This window comes from Polypterus senegalus, chromosome 6 (assembly GCF_016835505.1).
Source record: "Polypterus senegalus isolate Bchr_013 chromosome 6, ASM1683550v1, whole genome shotgun sequence".
Lineage (NCBI taxonomy): Eukaryota > Metazoa > Chordata > Cladistia > Polypteriformes > Polypteridae > Polypterus > Polypterus senegalus.
In genome coordinates this window covers 26,309,306-26,336,644 of record NC_053159.1, presented here as the reverse complement: position 1 = coordinate 26,336,644, position 27,339 = coordinate 26,309,306, and the positions used below count along the sequence as shown (strand labels likewise).

The 27,339-nt window shown below is 36.0% G+C and overlaps 1 protein-coding gene across 6 annotated transcripts in view; it reads right to left on the bottom strand.

The window, feature by feature from the left end:
* The window catches only part of LOC120530889 (kazrin-like), a 690,431-nt gene that overhangs the window by 419,144 nt on the left and 243,948 nt on the right, over nt 1-27,339 (bottom strand). For all 6 annotated transcript variants that reach the window (XM_039755646.1, XM_039755649.1, XM_039755647.1 and 3 more), the window contains one exon: nt 14,183-14,366. In XM_039755646.1, the coding sequence (XP_039611580.1) occupies nt 14,183-14,366 (184 nt within the window). The remainder of the gene's footprint in view (nt 1-14,182; nt 14,367-27,339) is intronic.

Genomic DNA, 27,339 nt, shown 5'->3' with positions numbered 1-27,339 from the left:
CCTTACAGAGTGGTGTCCTTAATTGCAGGACACAACATCCAGTATAATATATATAAAAGGGCACATCAGTAATGCAACATTAACTTGCCTACTAGCATTTGAATATCAGCAATTAATAGTTTCCCTAAGACAACTATTTAGAACAATTACATCAAACTGCACACTACAAGTAGACAATGACTTTATTAAAAGGGAAACAAAATTATAAAATTATAAAAAAAAAATTGTGACTTTGAAGAAAAAGTAAATGCTCTGGTTATGGCAGTTGCAATCAAGAATAGGAAATATTAAAAAAAGGCTCCAATCATTTGCACTTGCAAACATGTACAGAAGTAGGCATCAACTGATTATGGTGGTAGGACACTTTTATTGCTTAAGGGAAAGATTACACTTCCTTTAAAATCATTTGGGAGGTAAATTAATGACATCCTAAAATTACACTGAACTTGTGTAGAGGTGATGAAAAATACATATTAGAAAAAAAGGCAGCAGTGTGGCCAAGTGAACAAAAATCACCTCAGTATGATTCAGTAACCCTAGAACTAGAAAGTGAGCATGCTGTAACTGTCCGTTTCTGAATAACTGTCACCACTAAAAACAGAATAAATTGCTTTTGTCTTTGAGCACTTTACATTACTACTGTGTGTATTCTGTTCCTCCTTCTGCTGCATATGCTGTTCCAACAACTGCCCTCTATCATTAGCTGCTGTTTATGCAGACAAGACAACCTGAGTATGACTGTGTGCATGCGACTAGTGGTGGATGAGTTACCACAGGGATAATAAAAGGAGTTCAAACATGACCTCTTTAACCAAAAGAGGACCTGTCTACAGGCAGAAATATTTCTTTGTAAAACAATAAACAAATATCTTTTCATTTATTTTGATTAGTTTTCAGTCCCCTGTAGCCCATGGGGTCCTGAGCTACCAACCCAGGTTACCCCTGCCATTATGGTATCATACTTCATTCTAAATTAAAACAGCTATTATTTATGGCAAAGCAACCCTGATGGGGGACTTAAATATTCAAACAGATTCAGAAACTGAAAGCCTCAAGCTTTATCACTGATTGTTTCTATAAGAAAAATACTTTAAAACAGCAAAGGGTCCTACACATTCTCATAGTCATATGTTAAATTTAAGTATAACTCGTGGTATTAACAGTGAAAGTTTTATTACAGCCCCATTAATGATTTATGTCCTTTAAGTAATTAGTTCCTTTTTGATCTGGTGCCTGCATTTGGCAATAAATACCCAGGTAAAAACCAGAACTATGAGTCACTTGAATAGTAATAGTACTTTAAGATTTACTCATATTCTACAAACTTCAGTATGTAAGCAATCACAACAATATTAATCAGTTTCCAAATAACCACCTTTAATACTGTATGTGAAAGAGGGAAAGTCCTTCTCCCCAATGCAAATGCTTATTCTAAAATGTTATTGATTAGATCCTGCCAGGTTTTTAAAAAGTTTTGAACAGTTTCTCTAAGTGAGAATATGATTTTTTTTCCAATTTCAAACAGTATATAACATCAGTTACCCACTGACTTTTGGGAGGTGGGGTAGGATTCTTCCAATTGAGCAAGATAAGTCTACGTACTAATAGTAAAGGCAATTCCAGTTTGTTTGTCCTTCTGCACTTTAAGCCCATCTGGGAGTCCACCAAACACAGCTGTTAGTTGATTAGGAGGTATTGTGACACCAAGGCTGTCTGATAGACATTTAAAAATTTTTGTACAGAATGATGTTAATTTGATACACGCCCAAAAGATGTGGCCAAGTGAGGCTGTAGCTCGATTGCAACGTTAGCAGGTTGGATCTTACCCTGGAAACATTTTGGAAAATTTTAAATGAGATAGATGTGCTTGATAAAAGATTTTAAGTTGAATAATTAAATGCTTCACGCATATGGACCTAGAGTGAATTTTGTACATGGCTGCCTTCCACTCCTTTTCTAAAATGTTGAGTAAGGGATCCTTTTCCCACTGTACTCTGGGATCTTTAGAAGGAAGGGACTTTAAAAAGATTTTATATATTATAGAAATGCTGTCCAACTCTTCAAGACTAATCAGTATTTCTTCTGGAATAGAAATAGGTGGGAGGTGAGGAAAATTGGGCAAATTCCATTTAGCAAAGTTTCTAATTTGGAGATAGTGGAAAAAATTTGTGGATGGGAAGCTAAATTTGGAGTGTAATTGGAACATTTTTAAATTTTTGTTCATTTACTTCAAAGAGATAATGTATTTTTTATTAAATCTTTTCATAAAAATGAGTCATATCTAAAAATGACAGTGACATCAAAATACCATTCTAAGGATTAGTAGAGTACATAAAATTCATGCTTTTTAATAGCATTTTACAATGTTATACAGTTAGAAATTAGCAAAAATAGGCTTGTAGCAGTAGATATAGCTTTTATATGCAACAGATTCCAACTCAAGTTACAATGCACAATGGATTTAGAAAGTATTCAGAACTCTTGATTGTATTGTAAACATCATTTTATACATTTGCAACTTTTGCCCATCAACCTACAATCAAAAAACTTTAATGATAAAGTAAAAAGAAAGGTCTGAAGCTACAGTTGTTGGCCACAGTGGCCCATGACAGATAGCAGATCTGTCTGGAGCTATGCCTGTAACTCATAGTGTCAGAGAAATACTAAAAAATTGAATTCTGCAGATATTTGTGAAATTTTTTAGTGCAATGTAAACACCAAGCACATGTTGCTTCATTTTGGCTATTGTAATCTTCATAAGCCACACTTAGGGAGCTGCTTTCCTTTTAACTTATCTAGAAATAAACTTAAGCAACTTTTTGCTTTTCCTGCTTGCATCTTTTATGTTTATGGTTACACAGATCATTTATCTTACCAGGTACAGTTTTATACAGCAGAGGAAGTGAGTTAATGTTGCACAAATGCAAGGTAATGATACTGAATTTGGTTCAACATAATCAACTCTACTGGCATTTAAAAAAATATGTTTTTGCGGATTGGTTTGGCCTTCATTACAAGGCTACAGAACAGATAAAAGAGGAAAATATACAAAATATACAAGATGAAATAAATGAATCAATGTTTCATTTTGTTTTAAGATGTATGGTTTTAGAAAATATTTCATAACTAGCAAAATACCCGCGCTTCGCAGCGGAGAAGTAGTGTGTTAAAGAAGCAATGAAAAAGAAAAGGAAACATTTTGAAAATAACGTAACATGATTGTCAATGTAATTGTTTTGTCACTGTTGTGAGTGATGAGTGTTGTTGTCATATATATATATATATTTACACACACACACATAAACATATATATATATACATATCTATACATATACACATATATACATACATATATATATATCTACATATATACACATACATATACACACACACATATATACACAAATACATATATATATATATACATACATATCTACATATATACACACACAGCTATTTCGTATCAGTGCAATACGCTGCTTGTTAAAACGGATGACTCCCGCTCTTACGTGCAAGTCTGCGTGGATATTATGAACTATCGTATTTGTTCAAGTTCTATTTAAATTTTAAATAGAAGGAATTTTTATTTAGTCGACAGAAATATCTTTGGTAGGAATGGTAAAAACAGACAGGAATATTATTCGTGAATAAATCAACTCAAACCTTAAACAACTTATAATATTTTGCTCTCCATAAAAATATATCCTGTCTAAATTATACAAATTAGAAATAAAGTAAATGTTAAAAGAACAAACATTCAAATTTCTTTACTCTTATGTAATTTTATATAAAAATAAACTTAGATTTTAAATATCCCAAAAGATTTTGCTCTCCATAAAAATATATCCTGTCAAAATTATACAAATTCAAATATGAACATGCTGCATAACAAAACCTGGAAATATAAATAAAATGTGTTCCTTTCAGCAATAACAAATCAAATCATTCAGTTGTCTTTGCTCATATGTCATTTTAGAGCTGGACGCCTGGCATCTTTTTGGCCACAGGTTCGTTTCTGTTTGGTGTGAGGTTCTGTGTTGTGGAGATTCTCAGGATGGATTGCAGGTGCTCATCAGTGAGGCGACTCCTGTGTGCTGTTTTGTTAGTCTTTATCACTGAGAAGAGCTTCTCACACAGATATGTGCTACCAAACATGCACAAGGTTGAGCCGCATGTAGGCGGACTTTTTGTTCTTCAAAGTCACCAAAGCGCCGTGCAAACTCAGTGCGCTCAGTTTATCAGCAAAGTGCGTATTTGGGAACACCGTATTGACTTGGTTTAACATTACTTGGCAACAGGGAAAGTGGGGCAAGGTGCACTGGTGCATTTGTGTCTCCCATAAAAGCAGCTTCACTTGAAATCACTTTGTGATTGTGCGGGTTAAAGCGTCCGCTGAAGTGTCAGATTCTTATTTAATTATGCTGCTTTCTGTATCTTCTGCATTGCATTCAGGTTACCCTGATGTTTTGTCTCATAGTGCCGTCTTAGATTAAATTCTGTAATTACAGCCACATTAGCTCCACAAATGAGACACACGGGTTCAGTAAACATATACTCAGCCTCCCATCGGTTTTAAAGGCTCTATTTTCAGAATCAACTTTTCTCTTCAGCATCGTGTGAGCTAGCCGCAATAACTTGCAGCATCATAAGGTAGACTTGATTAGCGGTAAGTGTTGGCAAGGCAGCTGAAGCGCTGCATTATGGGATCTGTAGTTTATTGTGTTACCAGCGCTTCATATACCGGGCTTTAATAACAATAATACAGTATATAAAATGATCTGCGGGCGGATATAATTACGCCGGGCGGATGTGGCCCGTGCCCTTGAGTTTGACACATATGGACTAAATAGAACTTGAAAAGATATATTTTTCAAATGTGATCGCGCAATTCAGATAGAGTTGGCGCACTACAGCCTGCATGCCTCAATAAGTCATCCTCCCTCGCTCTTACTTTTTACCGTTCATCTAATGAATACACTGAGTATGGCTTTACCAAAACAATCATTGATGGCGAATAAAGTATCCATTATTGAGTATGTAGATCGGGATATATATATATATATATATATATATATATATATATATATATATATATATATATATATATATATATACCGTATCATAGCGAGAAGTAGTGTGTTAAAAAGCTAGAAAAGAAAAGGGAACATTTTAAAAATAGCGTAACATGACTGTCAATATACAGTATTTGTTTTGTGAGTGTTACTGAGTGTTGCTGTCATCAAGGATTTGATTATCATTATTTCTTTCAATCAGGTTCGTATTTGTAGGATGTGTTGTGTTCAAGTTACATTCCGTGTTTGTCAATCGTTGTAAAGATGACAGGTTTCATTCATCGATTCGTTTCTTACTGCATCAATAAACAGCTCGTCTTCTTCTTTATCTGAGACCTGACACACTGCATGCACGGGTTTTTACACTGTCTTCCTTTAGCGGGACATTGACTTTTTCCACGTGTGCTTTGTTTCCGCAGTAGCTGGATTTATGAATATGCTTGTATGTATCAGGCGCTTCATATTTTTGCTGCCTTTTCAATTGTGTAATTGGTTTTGTTCAGCTCTTTGGAACTGTTGCTTTTATCTGTGCACTCGTCAGTTCCGTGAGCCACTCGGTGTACATGCATCGAAGGTTCCCAGCTGTGCTGGTGCCATCTCGTGCTATGTCCATGGCTGTATTTAATGTTACCTTAGTCCTGGCACTTAAAACTTTCTCTCGCAGTTTAGCTGAGTTTGTGTCAAACACCACCCTGACCATCTCATCTTCCTCTCCATAAGCACAGTCCTTCACCCGTGAATATTTACCCGTGGCAGTTTGCTATTGGATTGCGCTGACGGACGGCCTTATATGGGCAGGCACTAAATTACAAGCGCCAGCGCAGCCTGTCTATGAACTTAATTTAAAGTGTAGGTTTACATCGTGCTTTGTTTCAGTAGCAGAACTCATGAATATGGTTGTATATGTCACTCCCTCGCTTCTTATTGTTTCGCTGCCTTCTCAATTATATAATGCATGTTTTCTTCAGCGCTTTTTTGAGGTCTTCCTGGTTTTCTATGTACTGCGTGATTACGTGGGAGGCGTGATGATGTCACACGAAACTCCGCCCCCACGGCGTTGAAGCTCATCTCCATTACAGTAAATGGGAAAAACTGCTTCCAGTTATGACCATTACGCGTAGAATTTCGATATAAAACCTGCCCAACTTTTGTAAGGAAGCTGTAAGGAATGAACCTGCCAAATTTCAGCCTTCCACCCACACGGGAAGTTGGAGAATTAGTGATGAGTGAGTGAGTGAGTGAGGGCTTTGCCTTTTATTAGTATAGATGCTTTATTTGAGGTATCGCAACAAAAATATGCCTTGAAGAATATGTGCAAACGATTTCACTGAAAATCAGTCAACTGGGAGCGGAGTTGTTTCATGCGAACAGACAGACAGACATGACAAAAGAAGTGGGTATTTTAAGTGAGCACACCTCAAAATACAATTCCATAATGAAAAGTCACTTTTGAGATCCAATTCTAATTGGTAAAAAAAATTTCATACCATGGCAATATGAGAGATGGCTTTGAATTACTGAGTTCTAACCAGGTTTGCATTAACAAGGCTTAGCAAATGGTCAGCCACACCATAAAAGTTTGGAAAACACCATGGTGAACAGGCAAAATGCATTAAGGAATAGGTACACATTTTTATGCATACTGTACAGTATATCCAACAAAACAAACTTGTGGTAACCTCTGCACATGAACAGTTTCAAGATCAACAAAGGTAACATCCTGGCAATGATAGATCGCTATATGGTTTTCAGATCTCAGCTGGTCCCAGACCACATTATTCATTGTCTTATTATAAAAAATATATACACTACCAGTCAAAAGTTTTAGAACACTTCAGTTTTTTCAGTTTGTATGGCAATGCATACAGTTTAATGTGTTAATGTTACATGAAATCAAGGCATAGATTAAAAAAAAAAAGTCAAAGAATCATTACGTGTACAAAATTTTATTCAAATTTTTTGATTCATCAAAGTAGCCACCTTTTGCTTCTATAACAGCCAAACTGTAGTAACCCTTTTCATTCAAAATGCCAGTCACTCTGTGCAAGTCACCAACTCTGCTTACAGCAAAAGAACCCCAGGCCATCACACTTCCGCCTCCATGTTTGACAGATGGTGTCACACACTGAGGAACCAACCTTTCACCAATTCGACAGTAGTCAAACACCCTGTGTGAAGAAGCAACGATTTTAAATTTTGATTCATCGGCCCATAAGACTTTCTTCCAGTCTGTACCAGTCCACAGCTGGTATTTTATGGCCCTATTTTGTCCTTTAAGGAATAGCTTTATTAACTGCCACTCTACCTGTCAAACCTGGAGCATAAAATCTCCTCTTCACAGTACAAAATCAGGTTTGCTTTTTTAAGCAATGTTAAAGCTGTGCTTGAAGCTGTTGTGCTGTGAGGTGCCTATCAAGCAAGCTGGTGATCCTCAGAACTTCGCCTTCTGATCAAGTTTGATTTTGGGTCTGCTAGATCTCTTCCAGTTTCCAACTGCCTTTAGATTGAGTAGGACACCACTATATTCACCGACACCTTGATTTTTTTTTCAGTTTCTCTAAATGAAAGGCCTACACTTCTAACAGTAATAATGCTTTCTCTCATTTAATTTTTTAAACACCATTTTCTAGGCATTTCACTGAAATATTGTCCAAGTAGTACCTCAAAGGGTGTAGTAACACAGTCTGTTCCAATACTGCTAAAAGACATACACAAGGTTTTTAAGTACAGCCATGGCCAAATGTTTTGAGAATGACAAAAGAATAGATTTTCACAAAGTTTGCTGCTTCAGTGTTTTTAGATCTTTTTTGTCAGATATTTCTATGGTATAATGAAGGAAAATTACAACCATTTCATAAGTTTCAAAGGCTTTTTTGACAATTACGTTAAGTTTACGCAAAGAGTCAATATTTGTAGTGCTAGCCCTTCTTTTTCAAGACCTCTACAATTCGCCCTGGCATACTATCAATCAACCTCTGGGCCAAATCCTGGCTGATGGCAGCCCATTCTTGCATAATCAATACTTGGAGTTTTTCAGAATTTGTGGGTTTTTGTTTGTCCACCTGCCACTTGAGGATTAACTATAAGTACTCAATGGGATTAAGTTCTGGGGAGTTTCCTGGCCATAAACCCAAAATTTCAAAACTTTTGGCCACGACTGTAATTTACAGAAGTTGGGACACCTATGCAAATTTTTTGCTTCCACTTGCAAGCCTTAATTTAATTTAATCATCATCATACTGTAGGCATTGTGGACTGCCATTTCTAGCTGATACGGAGTGATTCTAACCGACCAGAGTTTGTGAATGTTGTGTTACTCCCATGTTTATGTTTTATTATTGAAACTCTACATTTTGTTCCTAGAACTTGTTTGTTTTTTGTTTGCTAATAAGCAGCTATGAAGAACTTTTCACAGCTGCACCCAAACCACCAATTTATTGAGTGTTTGAGCTAACTAGTACATACTGATTGACAAGTAAGAAGAAGAGAAATCTGTTGAAACCTTAGAGTTAGCTAGATGGCTGGAATAACTGTCAATTAACTTACTCACCTTAATTAAATTCCACTTTAATAATGTTATGAAGCAGTATAGGTCAGAGTAGCACAATTAGGGTCGTCAACTCTCCAATTAATGATATTTCTCTGAAGCTCTCATGAAGTTAGGTGAACTGGAAATGATAATCTATGTTGGGCTAAATGGCTGATTCTTTTCAGAATATTTAGTATACGGTATTCATAATAACACATAATTTACTTATCTGTTAAAAACAAGTTTTTTCAAGAACAGCAAACAAGCAATAAGAATTTACTGTGAACAAAAATGGGATATAGCAAAAACTACAATTTACAAACAGTCAGCAGAAGGACAAGCAAGTGAAATAATTATGGGTTTCTATTTTCTGTAACCATCTTCTTAAAATGAAAGTGTTACATTCAATATTACTTGTCAGCAAGTGTGAAAAAAATAAATAATGCACTAATTTTTCCTCCTAAAAATAATTTTTATTAGAAAACACACAAGTGCTACAATATATATAAATGTAAATAATTATTGTAATTATTAGATATTTGAAACATTGCTGATATTACACATCAATTTTATTATGAAATGTTTTATTCCACAAGTTTAACAAAACGTCTTAGAAGATTTTTATAAAAAAGCATCACATGGCATTGCCTTGTAGATCTTGAAAGACAATTCCAAACAAACCAATCATGCTTACATACACACAGAGAACATTGAAATCCACATGAAATTAGTATTTTACTGGGTTTGTGATATGACTCTCTTCAGCCTTTGTAGTTATACCTCATGCAAAATGTTCTCATGCCAACAATGTGACAATATATCAATATATTCTAATGCTTTCAGCTAAATAAACATACACATTAAAACATAACTAATAATTATGCGGGCGGCACGGTGGCGCAGTGGTAGCGCTGATGCCTCTCAGTTAGGAGACTTGGGTTCGCTTCCCGGGTCCTCCCTGCTTGAAGTTTGCATGTTCTCCCCGTGTCTACGTGGGTTTCCTCCCACAGTCCAAAGACATGCAGGTTAGGTGGATTGGCGATTCTAAATTGGCCCTAGTGTGTGCTTGGTGTGTGGGTGTGTTTGTGTGTGTCCTGCGGTGGGTTGGCACCCTGCCCAGGATTAGTTCCTGCCTTGTGCCCTGTGTTGGCTGGGATTGGCTCCAGCAGACCCCCGTGAACCTGTGTTCGGATTCAGCGGGTTGGAAAATGGATGGATGGATAATAATTATGCTTTTTTTATTTACCTCTGCTGGTCACTACCATGTCTCAATTGAATTATGCCTTTTGTAAGAATTGAGAAAATACATTTAAAAAAACTTTTATCTGTATAAATTGTTTTTATGGAATACTGGGAGTGAATGCTGAGGTGAGCATTTTTATATCATTTAGTGGTGTGCCCTTTTAACATGAATTCTGTTAATTTGTAATACAGTGGTAAGTTTTAGTAGGATTCTGTATCATATGAAGAAGTTTATGTGAAAGAAAACCTGTCAACATTAGTGCCGATATTGAAAATAATTCACAAAAACAATTCAGAAAATGTTTTTTCATATTTATTACACACTCAGTTTCAGATTGTAAAGGCAAATAACAATTTTCACAATGAAAGCTAGATTAATTACAAAAAACAACAAAAAAAAACAATTAAATAAATACAAAAATAAACAAAATTGCTATATGCTAAGTGGTCTTATTCTGCTCACCATTAAAACTTAGTTGATAAACTCTCTGGGCCCCTTTAAAACATTTTGACCAGCAAAAATTACTTGCATCAGAGTGTATTTAGTCAACTAAATGTCTTTTAAAAAATAAAGAGTATTACAGAAGCTATTAAAACTATATTTTATGGATGAATAGTTAATAGTAGAAACACACAGTAAAGCTTGAAACTCACTTGCAGTGTGCCTTCAAAGCTGAAAAACATGATAAAACAAACTCCACTCCATGTATTGTTTGACTATTGTAATTTTTGTAATAATACATTTCTCCTCAGCTGTTTGTGGTTTGTGTATCACATTATTTAACACCTTTATAGCAGAAGGTATGTATTTTAAAAGATGCTAAAACTGGTACAAACTTTTATTCCAACATGGCAGGTAGTCTGTTAATTTTAGAGCAAATTAACTTATTGGTGTAACTCCAGGGTGGGCAATGTCGGTGCTGGAGAGCCGCAGTGGCTGCAAGTTTTCATTCCAACCCAATTGCTTAATTAGAAACCAATCTTTGCCAATCTCAGACCTTATTTAATTTCATGGCTTGCTAGTCTGCAATGTAAGGCTTTTACATAGCAGATTTTTTCCTTTCCACGGATATCATCCAAATTTGACACCTAAATCATAAAATTTTCAGCCTGTCACATTTTCCTATTAAGATTTTTATTAAATCTTATGATGAACACACACAGATGTAAATGGAAACAAGCTAGATGGAGAACTGCTGGCTGCTTTGACATTTACATCTTATTGCTAATAAGAAGCCATTAAACATTGAATGCAGCTGTAAAATGAAGCATTACAATGTCACTTAAGCAATAAGTGCTTCTTCAGCAATAATTGACTTCTCATTAAGAAACTTGGTTAGAACACAAACCTGCAACCACTGCAGCTCTCCAAGACTGACATTGCCCACCCCTGCTGTTACTAATTAAAATGAGGCATTGTAAGTTGTCTTATACTGATTGATATTAGGTAGATTCCCAAAGGTTAGATGAATACCAAATACATAACTGCTGTAGAATCTGCTTTATGATTACCTGTGTGTCTAACTTAGATTTCTTATTTTAGATGGAAACTATCATGGAATGGTTAAAATGAACCCATTTTCATGAAGACTATAACAGAAAAGCATCAAAGCTTATGTCAAAGAGTTACTGAACTGCGCTTTCAGACTAGGGTTAATCAAAAAGAGGACATATGAAATTCTAACCCCTTCATGTTGAAAATCCAAAGCTCAATAGACAAGGAAAATGTTGCTTCTAGAACATTACTGGCTGTATCTTATGAACATAAAAATCACCTCAAAATGATCATTTCATGTATAGTTTTATTGCAATGGCCTGATTTTGCTCTTTTTAACCTCTCAGATTATAAGCATACATATTCAGTTACATAACTACAACTGGAACATCACTTAAAAGTAGTGGCACTGTTACTAGCAAAGCAGCTTGGGTAGACCAAGCACTGTGAATGAGACAGCCATGCTAAAGAGTCTCATTACATTAAAAAGAACTGCTCAGGAAGCAGAAGAGTGCAGTACATAAACCATTTTTCAACTACATAATGATATCTTTGCCTCCTCTTCATATAAAACTTTGGCTGAAGAACAGTTTTGTGAAAGCGATGAAAGAAGTAGGTGGAGGATTTCGGTATTTGAAACAAATATTTCCACAAATATCTAATGCCAAGATTATGGAAGCCATTTATGTTGGTCTACAAATAAGACACATTATCAGAGATGAGCAGTTTGAAGATCTGGTAGTGGAAGGAAACTGCACAGAAGGCATTCATGGGCACAACTGAGAATTATCTTGGAGACTACAGAGTATTAAACTATGTCTAGCTGACATGGTTCATGCTTACAAAAACCACATGTGAAAACCACAAGTAAAACATGTCACTAAAGATTTACATTCTGCATTTACACTTGAACTTTGCTGCTGGTAATCTTAGTGCAATCAATGATGAATGTGGTGAAAGGACATTGCAACAGTGGAAAAGCAGTATCAGCACCAAGTTGAATCCATCAATGCTGGCTGGCTATTGTTGGACACTGAAACAAGAAGCCTCAAATGAGGAGTACAAACATAAATTGGCAGCAAAATGTTTTAGCTCAATTGAACAAATGCAATGTGTCAGCATTATTAACTAATTAAACATGTTAAACTCAATAAAAGTCAATTTCATTTTTCCCTAAAATCCCTATGCGATACAGTCACTCTGAAATGATATTTGTGTTCAGCTTAAAGCTTTTATTTATAATAACCAAAAATTTTCAGGAAGTAAACTTTTGGAAAAAAAAATGCTGCCCAGCGTAATGAGAGTAAGTTGCCACCTAAGGTGAACAAAGGCAACAGTAGAAAAAGTGGAACAGTGCTGTTCTCAAAAATGCTCAAACAAAAGCCTTAAGACCACTCACTGATTACACATAACATCATACAATATTTATTTACCAAAAGTATGGTTTTACATAAGCAATTATAGTTGATAACTGAAATGAAGCAGTAAACCAATAAAAGACTGTCATAGTGAGTAGCAGAATACAGTAGGTATTAAATAGATAATTGGCTATAAAAATTCATTTCTATCTAAAGTCACCCACCAACATTCCCACAAAAAGTTTACCAAATAATTCAAAGCCAACATATAAACAGACAAAAGCCTGTTGGAAGATGCCATACGGAATGATCAGCTGTTTTTCTTGGTAATTCAGTGCTTCCATAAATTTCACTACTTTAAATGCCAGCTTCAAACTACAGTGCCAAGCTAATTTACTTCAGCAGTCTCTGCTTAATACTACGGGAGCAAAAATCTTTCAGAATAAACTGTTCAATTAAATATATGCTTGAGGAATGCAAAATGAACAGAAAACATTTCAAAAAGATTTTTTTCAAATGCATGAACTCATCTCATTACATCATTTAGTGAGAAGTCTGCAATGTCACTACAAAGAATACCTGAATGTGCGCACAGAGCGGGAGGCTTAATATTCAAGGAAATCTATAACAGAATGATCACTCTCATATGTTAACCACTTATGCACCTCTGCAAATTCTGAAACCAAAGAAGGCTGTGAGGTTCAGCACAAAGCAACCAGAGCACCCAATGAATACATTTAAAAATACTCTGTGAAGGAATTTTGTAATAGCTTTTTTTTTTTTTTTTTGAGTGCACTCCACTCTGCAGAGCTGCTGAACTCAGCGCAATGAACTAGAGGGGCGAAGCAACTGAAACAGACTCTATGCACCTTACGGCACAGCAGGATACAGAAAACATTCATTCAAATTCCAGGCTCTCACAGACAGAAGCGGCAGCCGCTTCTCAAACCAACAGTGCTCTCCACTTTCATACACTTATTCATTAATTCAAAGTGGAGAAAACATTAGCAGTTCAACAGGCAAATATAATTAAGCCAGACTGGCAGTAAAACGTATTTGTGAAGATTTGCTTAATAGATTTGCTGTTGCATTAAAATATGATATTCAGTAAAACCCTGCATTCCAAACCCTCTTTTCTCTAGTAAGTGAAAAAGAGGAAAAATTAAAAACATCCTAATGAAGAAACACATTTGCATTTTTTTTACTATAGCTAACCTTTCAAAATCCATAACCAAGCAAGAAGAAAAAAGTACCCCTTTCAGCAAATGAAGGTAACTTGAAAGCTAAACTGATAGAGAACTTATCTACAAAATTTTCATAAAAGAAAAAGGAGGGGGTGCATACAGAGAGAAATCATAGCCCATTGAGATTTCTCACTAATAACACCTCTATTCATCAGCAGCTAGTTAATGTAAATCTTGTACATGCGCATGCATTTTTTACAATATATTTAACAAAATTAAAATAAAAACCCAAGCACACTTACCTTGAGTGTTATGTTGGTTGTTCTCCATAATCAAGGGCTCGGTGACGCTCAGCTCTGCCAGTCTCCTGCTGGTAGCTGTCAGCTCTGATCGTAGGTTTGTCACCTCCTGACTGGCAGACTGGATTGCCCCATCGATCCTCAGAGCCAGCTGCTTGTTGTCGTCCATCATTTTAAGGATTTTGGCCTGAGGATGAAAGCCACAGAGGGTGACATGGTGTCAGGTGTACCAGATCAGGAGCAGTGTTTTCCTTTGGTAAATCCAAACTGATGCCTCTTACAACAGCATTTGTGGTAATATGCAAAGAGGTGTGGTCTACCTGTTGTAACTTATTGTGAAGGCAGTGCAACAATAGTCAGAGTAAAATACTGGATGCAAGCGGCGCTGGCAGAAACAGCAGCCGCTTCGCAAAGGACACAGCACAACGAGACATGACAAGCACCCTTTAAATGGAATCTACCATCTCCCCTGCTAAAGCAGGGGAGAGTAATACTAGCACTCTTGTTTCTTAATGCTTAACCGCACCACTGGGCAGCCAGTTTGTCTCTCTCTACAACTGCTTCTCAAGTTTAATTTGTGGAGCGGTTTAATGTGACCAAGATCTGCCTATTACTACATTGTTTCTCTCTCTCTTCCTCTCTGTCTTCCTGGATCATTTTGCTCTCACAGCCCTGTACTTAATGAATTCCTGTGACAAACTCATGAACGCAGTTCTTGGCTTCTTCTGCCTGCATTCATTACTTATTCAGTCCTTTGTCCCCCGACAACCATTCCCCATGTGGGATAGAGGGAGGGAGGAGCACCGTCCCACATCTCTGAGCAGACTTCAGAGGGGACAGCTCTTTAACAGGATGAGCCAAGGCCACTCTATTGATCACATTCATTTAAAAAACAACAAAGGCACCTATAACAGACAGCAGATTACAACATCCTGCCTAGTGAAAATATGTCTAAATTTAGTGAAAAAATGCAGAACAGACAAAGGGAGAAAGACAATATATCAAAACAATTTTTTTAAAAAACCACAAAGAAATTAAGCAGAAAGAAGATACACTCATTTTCATTACTTGTGTCATATTGTAAAGATTTTCTTTATAAAAGACTGAAAAGGTTAATTTAGAGCACCAAGTAAAAGGAACACAATTTAAATAATTAGTAAAAAGCTACAACCTTTTCAGAGTATAGTTATACATATCAAGCAGCTGTTTGCAATAACATAGGAAGCATTTTTAAAATTGTTTCATGCTTGCTTTCAAGACTTAAGCAAAACAACTCAATTTAGGCTTAAGGATAAAACTGCATGACAGATTCCTTGTTATCCTAAATCAGTATTATCACTGAATGCTTCCTATCACTCAGATTCAAGTGTAAAAATGTAAAGCAAAGACAAAAAAGTGTCAATGAATATGACTGGAACTTAAATTTATGGCCAAAATGAAATGAGGAAGTTGTCATTAAGTTGCAGATAATATTTCACTTTGCCATGTTGCATTTATTTTTTTGTTTGGTACACACTTTTCAGATTTGCCTGCTGACAGTCCTAAACCATCCAGTCTGCTGCCTTGTTTAGTTATGTTTACCCCAACAACAACAGCTAATGCATACATTCTAAAGTTTACCATGAAATACATCTCTGTTCCTATGGTACATTTGTGAAAAGAGCAGATAGCCATTCAATAAATTTGGAAAAGGTGATAAAATTAGAAAGCTGCCCTGTGAATACTGGGGAGTACATCTATGCCTACAGCCTGTAAAACATTCACAGCTAAGACCCAACTGAATATGCCATTCAAGGAGCAGAATGAATGAATTTAAGAAAAAGGAAATAATTCTACACAAAGCTAAGGATGCCATGAGGTGCTTAATGGTAAACTGGCAGCCATACCACCTACACTTCAGAGGAGGTAATCCACCTAAAGCAAATCTCATGTTGGGCCTGGCCAGCACTTGAATGGGAGACAAACCTGGCCATAAAATTGTGCTTACCCTGTGGTCTGTGTGTAGACCCCTGTGACCCTGAGTAGTGACAGGTACACTGTGCTGTAAACATTAAAGCTGTCCTTTCAGGTAAGATGTAAAACCGAGCTCCCGACTCTTTTTGGTCATAAGAGATACCCAGTCATCTTTCGAAAATAGTAAGGTGTTTCCCAATGTCCTGGCTAATTGTCCACCATGGCCATATCCATTCTATTCCCTAATTATCCCCTATTTCTAATTGGCTAACTCTCTCTTGCCCCTTCACCACCTAATTGCTAATGTGTGGTGAGCATACTGGCACAAGAAATGCCAGCTTTGTTTTCAATCCTCTCCCCCTTTGACATTCACTGTGTAGATGTTTAAAAATGTCCGTTCCTCTCAATCGAGTCTTAACAGTAGCACCCCTGTTGCTTCATTGCTTCAATGTGATTGGAACACCACTCCCCAAACTGCTTCTATACATTTATAAGAGTAGTGGTAGGTAGCACGATTGTGGCAAAATATGCCAGTGATGCAACATAAAAGTGGTGCAATTTTGCAGCTACATTTACACGTAATACATTCAAACTCCAAAAGGTATAAACAAAGGATGCTAACATCTTCTAACAGGGTAATGTAGACCTCTCCAGTGATATACTATAAATATCGAATAGTACTTTCTTTAGTAAATAATATGCCAACATGACAAGAGAAAAATATACTAATAAATAAAGTGTTTCAAATACTGTATGTAGGTTTTAGCAAATGTAATGAGCACATCATATTTATGATTCAATAAAGATGCACTATTATTACTAAATCATGATAAGTTAATTAACTTGGTTACTTTCTAAAAATCTATTCCTTTTCAATGCATTTTTACAATATTCTAAAAGTTTCAAGATTCCCTTGTGCTAAAACGTCATCCAACACATTCAAATACAGCGACACACTGAACCCTGGTCAGCTTTATTGGTCTTGTAACGCTGGCCCTGACAGAAGTTGGGCTGAAAGAGCAGGTCAGGATTGTTGGGGAGTTATTAAAGCAGTCTACAGTCATTTTAAACATGATTGGGTCTGTGAAGTCAGAGTTGTGGCATTGGAAGCAATTATTGGGTTACAGAAGTTGGGGTCAGTAAAAATGCACTGACTCAGGCCAAATGTAAATTATAATATAATGCGTTAAAATTTCCAATTTTACTTAAAACTATTCTTTTCTTCTAGCCTTTAGCCAAAAATATAGCTTCTTCCCATTTTTTTATTTGATAAATAATATGAGAAATATACAGTGGCATGACTACAACATTTAAACCCAAATTCTAACAGGTTAGGATCCTAAAAAGCAGCTTCATGATTCATGATGGCAGTGATGAAATTCCTTGTATCTTTTATGTTGTGTGCTTTCTATCATAAACATATTAGTCTAATTACAAAGAGAGGTGTCAGAGTCAGAGGTACCATAAATTAAGGAGTCAGAGTTGAAGGTTTTACAGTATGTACTAATTTCACAGCTCTGGGCATGATCCTGAAAACCACTTCTTAATGATGAATTATGATCACGTGACATAAGCAGGTTACATTATCTTTATTCTTGTGTGAAAAACAAAATTTGGAAAAACATGTTACAATACTGAATATTTCAATAAAGGCATTTTTTTCGCAAGCCAACATTGTTACATCTGGTAAAACCCCCAAAATGTTATGAAATTTCATATTCCATTACTTTCACAATTACATAATGATAATGTATTGAGGAACCACATAAGTTATTCATCAAAGGAAAAAAAAAAAGTTTAAAATTCAGAAAAAGTCCTAATGCAACGGATAACCCTAACACATACTGTTAAATTTCATATAATAGTATTTCATCTAGGAAGAAAAAAAAATGACAAAACACTATCATTAGTATAAATATTGTTAAACAGAGAGTTGTGGTTTAAAAGGTATTCTTATGTTATCATCTGACTCCATGCTGGGACAGAACCGGTGGTTTTTCCATAGATGAAATACCAATTCTTCTGAACTACAACTGTTCTAAAGAAGAGCTGCTTGACACCTTATAGCCATTTATTTCCAAATTAATTGTCATTAATTTTACATGCTACATCTGTGCTGAAGCAGGAGGATACAAGATTAAAATACTGTTTTAAAACAAGGCAACAAATGAGTAAAGCAACTAAAATGATACTTAGAAACAAAATTAGACGAATACATAAATAGTAAATTTGGGATGCTCAGCAATGCAAGACAAAAAAAATTCAAACTGCCTCCACAGTACAGGCAAACACAAAAATAAAGACAATCCATTTGGTCTGAAACTACCTGCATTGAATTCAGAGCTCACTACAGTTTTTGGTCTAATGATAATGACTGCTAAAGTGAACCATCAATTGAAAAATCACTTTGCAAAAAACTTTCCAGGCCACAAAGATATCTGTTATTATTTATGAAATGACTTTGAGTGTGGAACAATGCAGCATAACAGAAAGCGCTGTAGTTCTGGCCCCGTGATTATACGGATGCTGAGATACCATCTGTGCAGATCTTGTCTTGTGGCTTCTTCCCATAGTTTTATGATTCCAACATGCTTGTGTACCTTGTGAAAGACTATACCCTGGCTTAAAATATAATACCATCTTGCGTTCACTTGGACTGGGAAATAAAGTAACTTCTTAAGATTCTCAAAGAGCAAAAGAAAGAAAACGGGGTCATTTTAATCTTAAATACGCGTTTTCTCTTTTTGATAAATTAGAAACTATTCTATAATACTGTATATAACTGGTTTGAAACATTGTAACTGTTATCCTTTCAAAAAGTTAAGTACCTAATGGGAAATAACAGTTCCTAATTTTGAGACTTTACACTGCTTTTGGGCCACAGAAGTGACACTTACAACTTGAAAAAAGGTGGCAGTGCAGTCAAGGTGGTGCTTGATGATATCCATACTACTCAAAGTAACTAAAGTCTGTTGCATTTTCACTTTTAGACTATAAATTAAGAATAACAAATATAACTGAAAAATAAAAAAGAATCCTTTTTTGATATAAAACCATGCATGGAAGCAGTGGTCTCTCACAAATGCCTATTAATTTTGTGAGATCCAGAAATATTCACAAAGAAATAAGAGAAGCATAGCTGAAAAACACACATTTAAAGCCTTATACATTTTGTAACGACACAGTTTCTGGGAAATCAGTTCACACTACTATCATGCCAAACGTTGCCCTATTCTGAAGCCATTCCCTAAAAAGCACTTTGGCCAGGACTTTGTTTTCACACTAAAACACCAGCTGTTCTAGAAATAGCGGCTGTCACCTAGACTTTCATGAAGTATTTGCAATATACAGCCATCTGCCTTCTCATTTGAGACACCCCTTTTTCCTAATTTTCCCCCCTCCGATGCTTCAGCAATCCATTTTGCACACCTGGATGTTTCAAGTATCGGAAGTTGTCACTTCCTGATTATGACAAACAGCACACAGCATTCTCTTGCTTTATCAACTGTGGCTTTTCATCTTTTCCTCCATTTTTGCCTATTTTCTCAAAATGACTTTGTCAAGCCACAGATGCTCCCTTCCTTTATACTATATAATGCCCTCTAGATGTAAGCTGTCAAGCACTTTCAGTTTTGTCTTTTACTTAGTGGAATCTCTAGATGTTTAGATTATGTTAAAACTACCAAATGGAAAAAAAGACTGTCTTTAAAAAAGACCCACAAGCAAATTTTTAGAGAGTTTGGATTTATGGAAGCACTTGTTTAACAATATTAAGAATTCCTTACCCAAAAAGGCATTAATTGTAAATGTAAATAATGAAAGGCTGCAAAGTTCTTCCCTATTTTATATGGATAGAGTAAACATAACATTTTTTTTTACAAATTATAGAAGTTGCCTTTAAGAAAGTTATTTTTACACTGACATATAACAGTGCAATATAGAACCCAGCCACAGGAGATTCACAAACCATTGTGTTTCTTCATGCCAGTCCCAAGAATGAAAAAATGGGGAGGGTTACATCTGGAAGGCAATCCAGTGTAAAATATTGCCAAATTAATATGCAGACAGCAATACAGATTTCCATACTGGATCAGTCGAAGCCCGAGTTAGCATTGGCCACCACCAGTACTGTTAGCCAACAGGGTGTTGGCGGAAATTAGGCTGCTGTTGGTCAAAGAAGGAGAAGAAGAAGGGGGAAGGCATGTCTGGAGGCATGGAGAGAAAAGGTAGGTAAAGAGAGTGGAACTAAAGGTAGCTCTAAGCCCTTTCATATTTGCAATGGTGATGGACAGGTTGACAGACGAGATTAGACAGGAGTCCCCATGGACTATGATGTTGTGGATGATATTGTGATCTGTAGCATGAGTAGGGAGCAGGTCAAGGAGACCCTGGAGAGGTGGAGATATGCTCTAGAGAGTAGAGGAATGAAGGTCAGTAGGAACAAGACAGAATACACATGTGTAAATGAGAAAGGAGGTCCTAGGAATGGCGTGGATGCAGGTAGTAGAGTTGGCAAAGGAAGGCGAGTTTAAATGCATAGGATAAATAGTACAGAGTAACGGGGAGTGTGGAAGAGAGGTAAAAAAAGAGAGTGCAGGCAGAGTGGAATGGATGGAGAAGAGGGTCAGTAGTGATTTGTGACAGACAGCTACCACAGTGAAAGGAAAGGTCTATAAGAAGGTATTGAGACCAACTATGTTGTATGGGTTGGAGACAGTGGCACTGACCAAGAAACAGGAGACAGAGCTGGAGGTGGCAGAGTTAAAGATGTTAAAATTTGTACTGGGTGTGACAAGGATGGACAGAATAATAAATGAGTCCCTTAGAGGGTCAGCTCAGGTTGGAAGACAAAATCAGACAGGTGAGACTGCATTGGTTTGGATATGTGCACAGGAGAGAAGTTGGGTATATTGGGAGAAGGATGTTAAGGATGGAGCTGAAGGTAAGAAGGAAAGGGGAAGGCCAACGAGAAGGATTATGGATGTGGTTAAAGAGGACATGATGGTGGTGAGTGTAACACAGCAAGATGCAAAGGACAGGAAGATATGGAAAAAGATGATCTGCTGTGGCAACCCCTAACAGGAGCAGCTTAAAAACCAAAGAAGAAGTCGATGTAACAGTGCTACATAGGCTCTGATGTAATCAACTTCAAACCAAAAAAAAATATTTAAAAGAAAGAATAAAAAGCACCTCCATGTCTACACAAAAATATATATATTAAGTGCAAAATTCTTTTCTTTCTTTTTCCTCTTTTAAAGACTATATTGGTAACAGATATCTCTATCTTTTAACCTTAAAGCGCCACTGCATGGGGGCTTGATGTGCTTTGGACGTGCTCTGTCTCTGGGTATGTCAGAGGACTGGGACTGCATGAAGTGGGTTTTAGCCTCACCTGGGGAGGCAAAAAGGGAGGGTGGGGGGTTAAGGGGGGAAGAGAAAGAGAGCAGGCTTGATCTATATCTAATCTATCATCTCAATCTTTATAATTATAACTATCAACGTAATAATAAGCTGCATGGCAACAACTCTTGGGGGAATAGGAAATTAAGACCTAAACTATTTCACTTCCAGTTAAGACTATAATATGACACCAAAAACTCAGAATCAGTGTCTCCATGATGGGACAGTTAACTTCGTAAGCTGGAATGTTAAAGGCCTGAATCACGAATTAAAGAGAAAGAAAGTACTTTCTCACCTAACAGGTCTAAATGCTAAAATAGTATTTTTACAGGAAACCCACTTACTAAGTAAGGATCAGTTCCGGCTGCAAAAAGACTGGACTGGCCAAATGTTCCATTCTAGTTTTACAAAGAAAACTAGAGGGGTGGGAATTCTCATACATAGAACAGTACCATTTGTAGCATCAGATGTAGTATTGGATCCTGAAGGGAGATATGTGATGGTCATGGGAGACTTATCTAACTGTAAAATGATTTTGATAAATGTTTATGCACCTAATGTTGATGATAAGGAATTTATACAAAATTTATTTGCATCCATTCCCAATCTGAACACTCATAAACTTATAATGGCTGGGGACTTTAATTGTGTTCTAAATCCACTTTTAGATAAGACTTCCTCCACAGGGGGAACGGCAACTAACACCGCAAAGATAATTACAAAGTTTATAACTGATCACAACTTATCAGATCCCTGGAGGTTTTAAACCCAAATTCAAGAACATATTCTTTCTACTCACCAGTACATCATTGCTACTCAAGGATTGATTACTTCTTTATAGATAATAACTTCTTGCCTAAGATTAAATCTTGTAAATACGATGCTATTGTTATTTCAGACCATGCTCCGATGATCTTGGAGCTGAAATTACTAAGCCCCATACACTCACCCCGCAGATGGCGTCTCAATCCGCTTCTATTAGCTGACGAGAATTGTACTGAATTTATATCCAAACAAATTGAATTCTTTCTAGAGACAAATACATCCCCTGAGATCTCTGCAGGAATACTCTGGGAAACTCTTAAGGCCTTCTTAAGAGGACAGATTATCTCATATCTTTCCCACAGAAATAAATCCGAGCGAAGAAAGTAGCAGAGATAAAAGCGAAATTACTAAAATAGATGAAGAACATGCCAGACTACCAAGCGAGACTCTACATAAGAGGAGGCAGGCTCTACATTCAGAATTAAACCTCTTGACAACTAAAGAAACCGAACAACTAATTTACAAATCCAGACATCATTATTATGAACATGGAGAGAAAGCTAATAAGCTTTTAGCGCAACAAATTCACAAGCAAGAAGTGCGCAACGCAATCTCGGTAATTACTAACACGAATGGAGATAAAATCATCGAACACAAAAATATAATGTACACTTTTAGAGACTACTATAAATCCCTATATACTACTGAGTTTAAAGAAGACAATATACAATCTAATGCATTTCTGGATAAATTACAGATACCACAAATTGACGCTATTAGTGTGGAGGAGCTCGATAAACCTCTGTCATTATCAGAATTACTGGATGCTATAAAGTCACTCCAAGGTGGAAAAGCAGCAGGCCCTGATGGCTACCCTGCAGAGTTTTACAAGAAATTCTCCGCTCAGCTAGCTCCCTCCTATTAGCAACATTTACAGAAGCCAGAGATAACCAATCTCTTCCACAAACCTTTCGCCAAGCACTAATCACTGTCTTTCCAAAACAAAATAAGGACTTATTACAATGTGCATCATACAGACCAATTTCACTTCTGAATAAACGTTAAAATACTCTCTAAAATCATAGCTAGAAGGATGGAGAAAGTGCTTCCCTCAATAATATCACAAGACCAAACTGGATTTATTAGGGGCCGACACTTATCTTCAAATCTTCGACGCCTGTTTAATGTAATATACTCACCAACTAAATCAAACACCCCAGAAATATTATTATCATTGGATGCAGAAAAAGCATTCGACATGATTGAATGGAAATACCTTTTTACTATTTTGGAGAAGTTTGGGTTTGGCCCAACATTTGTGCATGGATTAAATTACTGTATACTAACCCAGAAGCTTCAGTTTGCATCAATAACATTTGCTCAGACTACTTTAAACTAGAGCGTGGCACAAGACAAGGATGCCCTTTGTCACCACTGCTGTTTGCAATTGCCATTGAACCACTGGCAATACATTGTCGAAATACTGATCAGATAAAGGGGATTAGCAGAGAAGGACTGGAACAGAAAATCTCATTATATGCAGATGACATGGTACTGTATATATCGGACCCAGAAAATTCTGTGCCTGCAGTCTTAGCAGCACTCACAGAATTTCAAAAGCTCTCTGGTCTCAGAATTAATCTGAATAAAAGTGTACTCTTTCCGGTGAATTCAAGCATATAATATTAGATTAGACACCCTTCCTTTTATCATTGCAGAACAGTTTAAATACCTCGGGGTAAACATCACAAGTAAACATAAAGCTCTTTATCAACAAAATTTCGTCGTCTGTATGGAAAAAATTAAACAAGACTTGCATAGATGGTCAACCCTTCATCTCACACTAGCTGGAAGAATTAACACTGTTAAGATGAATATTCTTCCTAAGCTCCTTTTTTTATTTCAAAACATACCAATATACATTAATAAATCGTTCTTTAAGCAATTAGATTCAACAATAACCTCATTTATTTGGAATTCTAAACATCCACGCATCAAAAGAGCGACCCTACAAAGACAAAAGGCAGAAGCGGCATGGCTCTACCTAACTTCCAGTTTTATTACTGGGGCAAATATACAGTCGATAAGAACCTGGACACAAATAGAAGAACATACACAGGCATGGACCGCAATAGAAGTAAAATCCTGCAGTACTTCTTTGTATTCCTTGCTTTGTGCTCCAATAAACACACGCTATCGGCAATACACTAATAACCCAATTGTGCTCCACTCACTTAGAATCTGGAACCAATGTAGAAAGCATTTTAAGACGGAGAAGCTTCTTTCTGTGGCACCCTGCAAAAGAACCACCTCTTTCAACCCTCACAAACATATGCAGTTTTAATATCTGGAAAAATTTGGAATTAACTTGCTTAGAGATCTTTATATAGACAACGTCTTTGCATCCTATGAACAATTACATTCCAAATTTAACATTCCAGCTACAAATTTCTTTCACTATCTTCAAATCAGGAACTTTGTTAAACAGAACCTTCCAGATTTTCCTCATCTTGCACCCTCATCCACGCTGGAAAAATTATTGCTCAATTTCAAGGAGTTAGACTCCATCTCTACAATATATAAAATCCTTTTACAATCCCTTCCTTTCAAAGATCCAAGAGGACACTGGGAAAATGACCTCTCAATTAATATATCAGAAAAGGAGTGGAAAGTAGCAATGCAGAGAATTCACTCAAGCTCCATATGCAAAGCATACAATTATACAACTCAAAATTATATATCGAGCACATCTGTCTCGACTAAAACTCTCAAAATGTTTCCAGGGCATGATCCAACCTGCGAACGTTGCAACCAAGCCCCAGCCTCACTAGGTCACATGTTCTGGGCCTGCTCCAAATTAACATTATTCTGGACAAAAATTTTAATTACCTCTCAGACAGTCTTGGACTCACAATCCCTCCTAACCCATTAACAGCTGTGTTTGGGGTTCTTCCAGAGGGTCTTAAAGTGGAGAAAGACAAACAAACTGTGATTGCATTCACTACACTGTTGGCACGCAGACTTATTCTGATAAACTGGAAGAACCCAAACTCTCCTCTTTAAGTCAGTGGGAAACTGATGTGTTATATTATTTAAAATTGGAAAAAATCAAATACTCAGTTAGAGGATCTGTGCAGACTTTTTTTCAAAACATGGCAGGATCTAATCAGTAATATTTTGAAATGATTTTATAAAGCACAGAGAATTTGTTGATTTAGGTATTTTTAAAAGCCTTAAATTTTACACCGTTTGGCTTGCTCTCTCTCTCAAGGGTGGGGATCGATCTGTTCTTAGCATAATTTTTTTTTTTTGTAAAACTTGATTGCTATGTATTGATTGTAATAAAATTAATAAAAAAAAAAAAAAAAAAAAATGTTATGAGCAAAATCTAAAGGTAAAATTCCTTACTTTTTTCTTAAGACTTAAAATGGTGTATTAAAAATTTAAATACACCTTTTTATATCTATTACAGTCATTTTTCTTAAATCAAGAGATTTGATGTAAATCAAATTCAAATTGTGCTGTCAAATACAACAATAAATATACAGTATTATTATTAACATGCCCACGTGATATTTTTTATGTGGAACTTAATTTTCTGAAAACATCTATCCATCCATCCTTCTAATTTCTAAACTTGCTTAACCCTAAGCAGGGTTAAGGAGAACCTGGAGCTCATTAACATCAAGCACCGGGCACAAGACAGTAATCATCCCTTGATGAGGCACCAGTCCATCACAGAATGAATACATACACATACACACACACACACACACACACATACAGGCATATCAGGGACCAATTCACCTAACTTTTACTGTGTGAGGAAACCAGGGCACCCAGGGAAAATCCATGGTGAGAACATGCAAACTCCACACAAGGATCACAATCAGAAAACACTATTTTTTAATTGTGTTTCTTTGAAGAAAAATAAATGCAGTACCAATATTTAAAAAAATTGAAACTTAAATGAAAAGTAGTAATTTTGTTATTATCTTCAAATTATTGAAAACAATGCAAACCAACTAGAATATGAGCTGCTTAAAGCAGCCTGTTATTGTATACCTTTTCCAATAGTTATTAAGTTCTCCTACTCCACCACCATCTCCTGACACTGAATCTGAGACACTAAATCACCTTACATGTTGGTACAACTGAGTGGTTGTAATTTGAAGCATGAGATTACAATGTATTGCACTTAATATGTACAAAATTATAGTGTTTTCTTGTTGTCTATTCAAAAAGTTGCCGATTTTTAAGGAAAGAGATTCAGATTTCCTCTAAATAGTTTAGACCAATTACTATGACCTGTATAAAATAGCTGACACAACCAAACAAAACCACAGCTGGTCACCTCTCAAAAAATCAATCAAATTCCTAAGGCACTGTTCAACACTGGTCAATGAAGAACAACTTAATAAAACAAAACAAAAAAAAAAAAAACAACAAGGTGGCAGTTTAACATTAAATGAGAACTGAGAACAGTATTATACATGTATTCTGAGTAATTTAATATTGAACAAATGTAGGATCTATTTTTCATTTTAATATTTAATTGCATGTACCAGACAACTGAAATTTATAAGGTTCGTGTGTTCTAAAATGTTATTACATACCTATAACAGTATTTCTGGTACAAATAGACTATAGTTAACAGAAAATGAGTTTCATGAATTCCAACAGGACAGCACTCATATTAACAATTGTGATACACAGAGAGCCAGCAAGTAGTAGATTGTGGAGGCTACTCTAATCGCCTTATTCAAATATTACTTACAAAAATTAGTCTAATGAATGAGTTATCCTAGATGCTTCTTTCTTTCCTTTTGTAAACCAGAATATACTTAATATTTCTAAAAGAAAAAAATATTATATACATATACTGTATACATATATACATATAGATATATATATATATATATATATATATAGATATATATATATATATACATATATATATATATATACACACACACAGTGCATTTAGAAAGCAATGTCTAGCACTTTCTATTGTGTTGTAAATTTCAAATTAAATAGATACC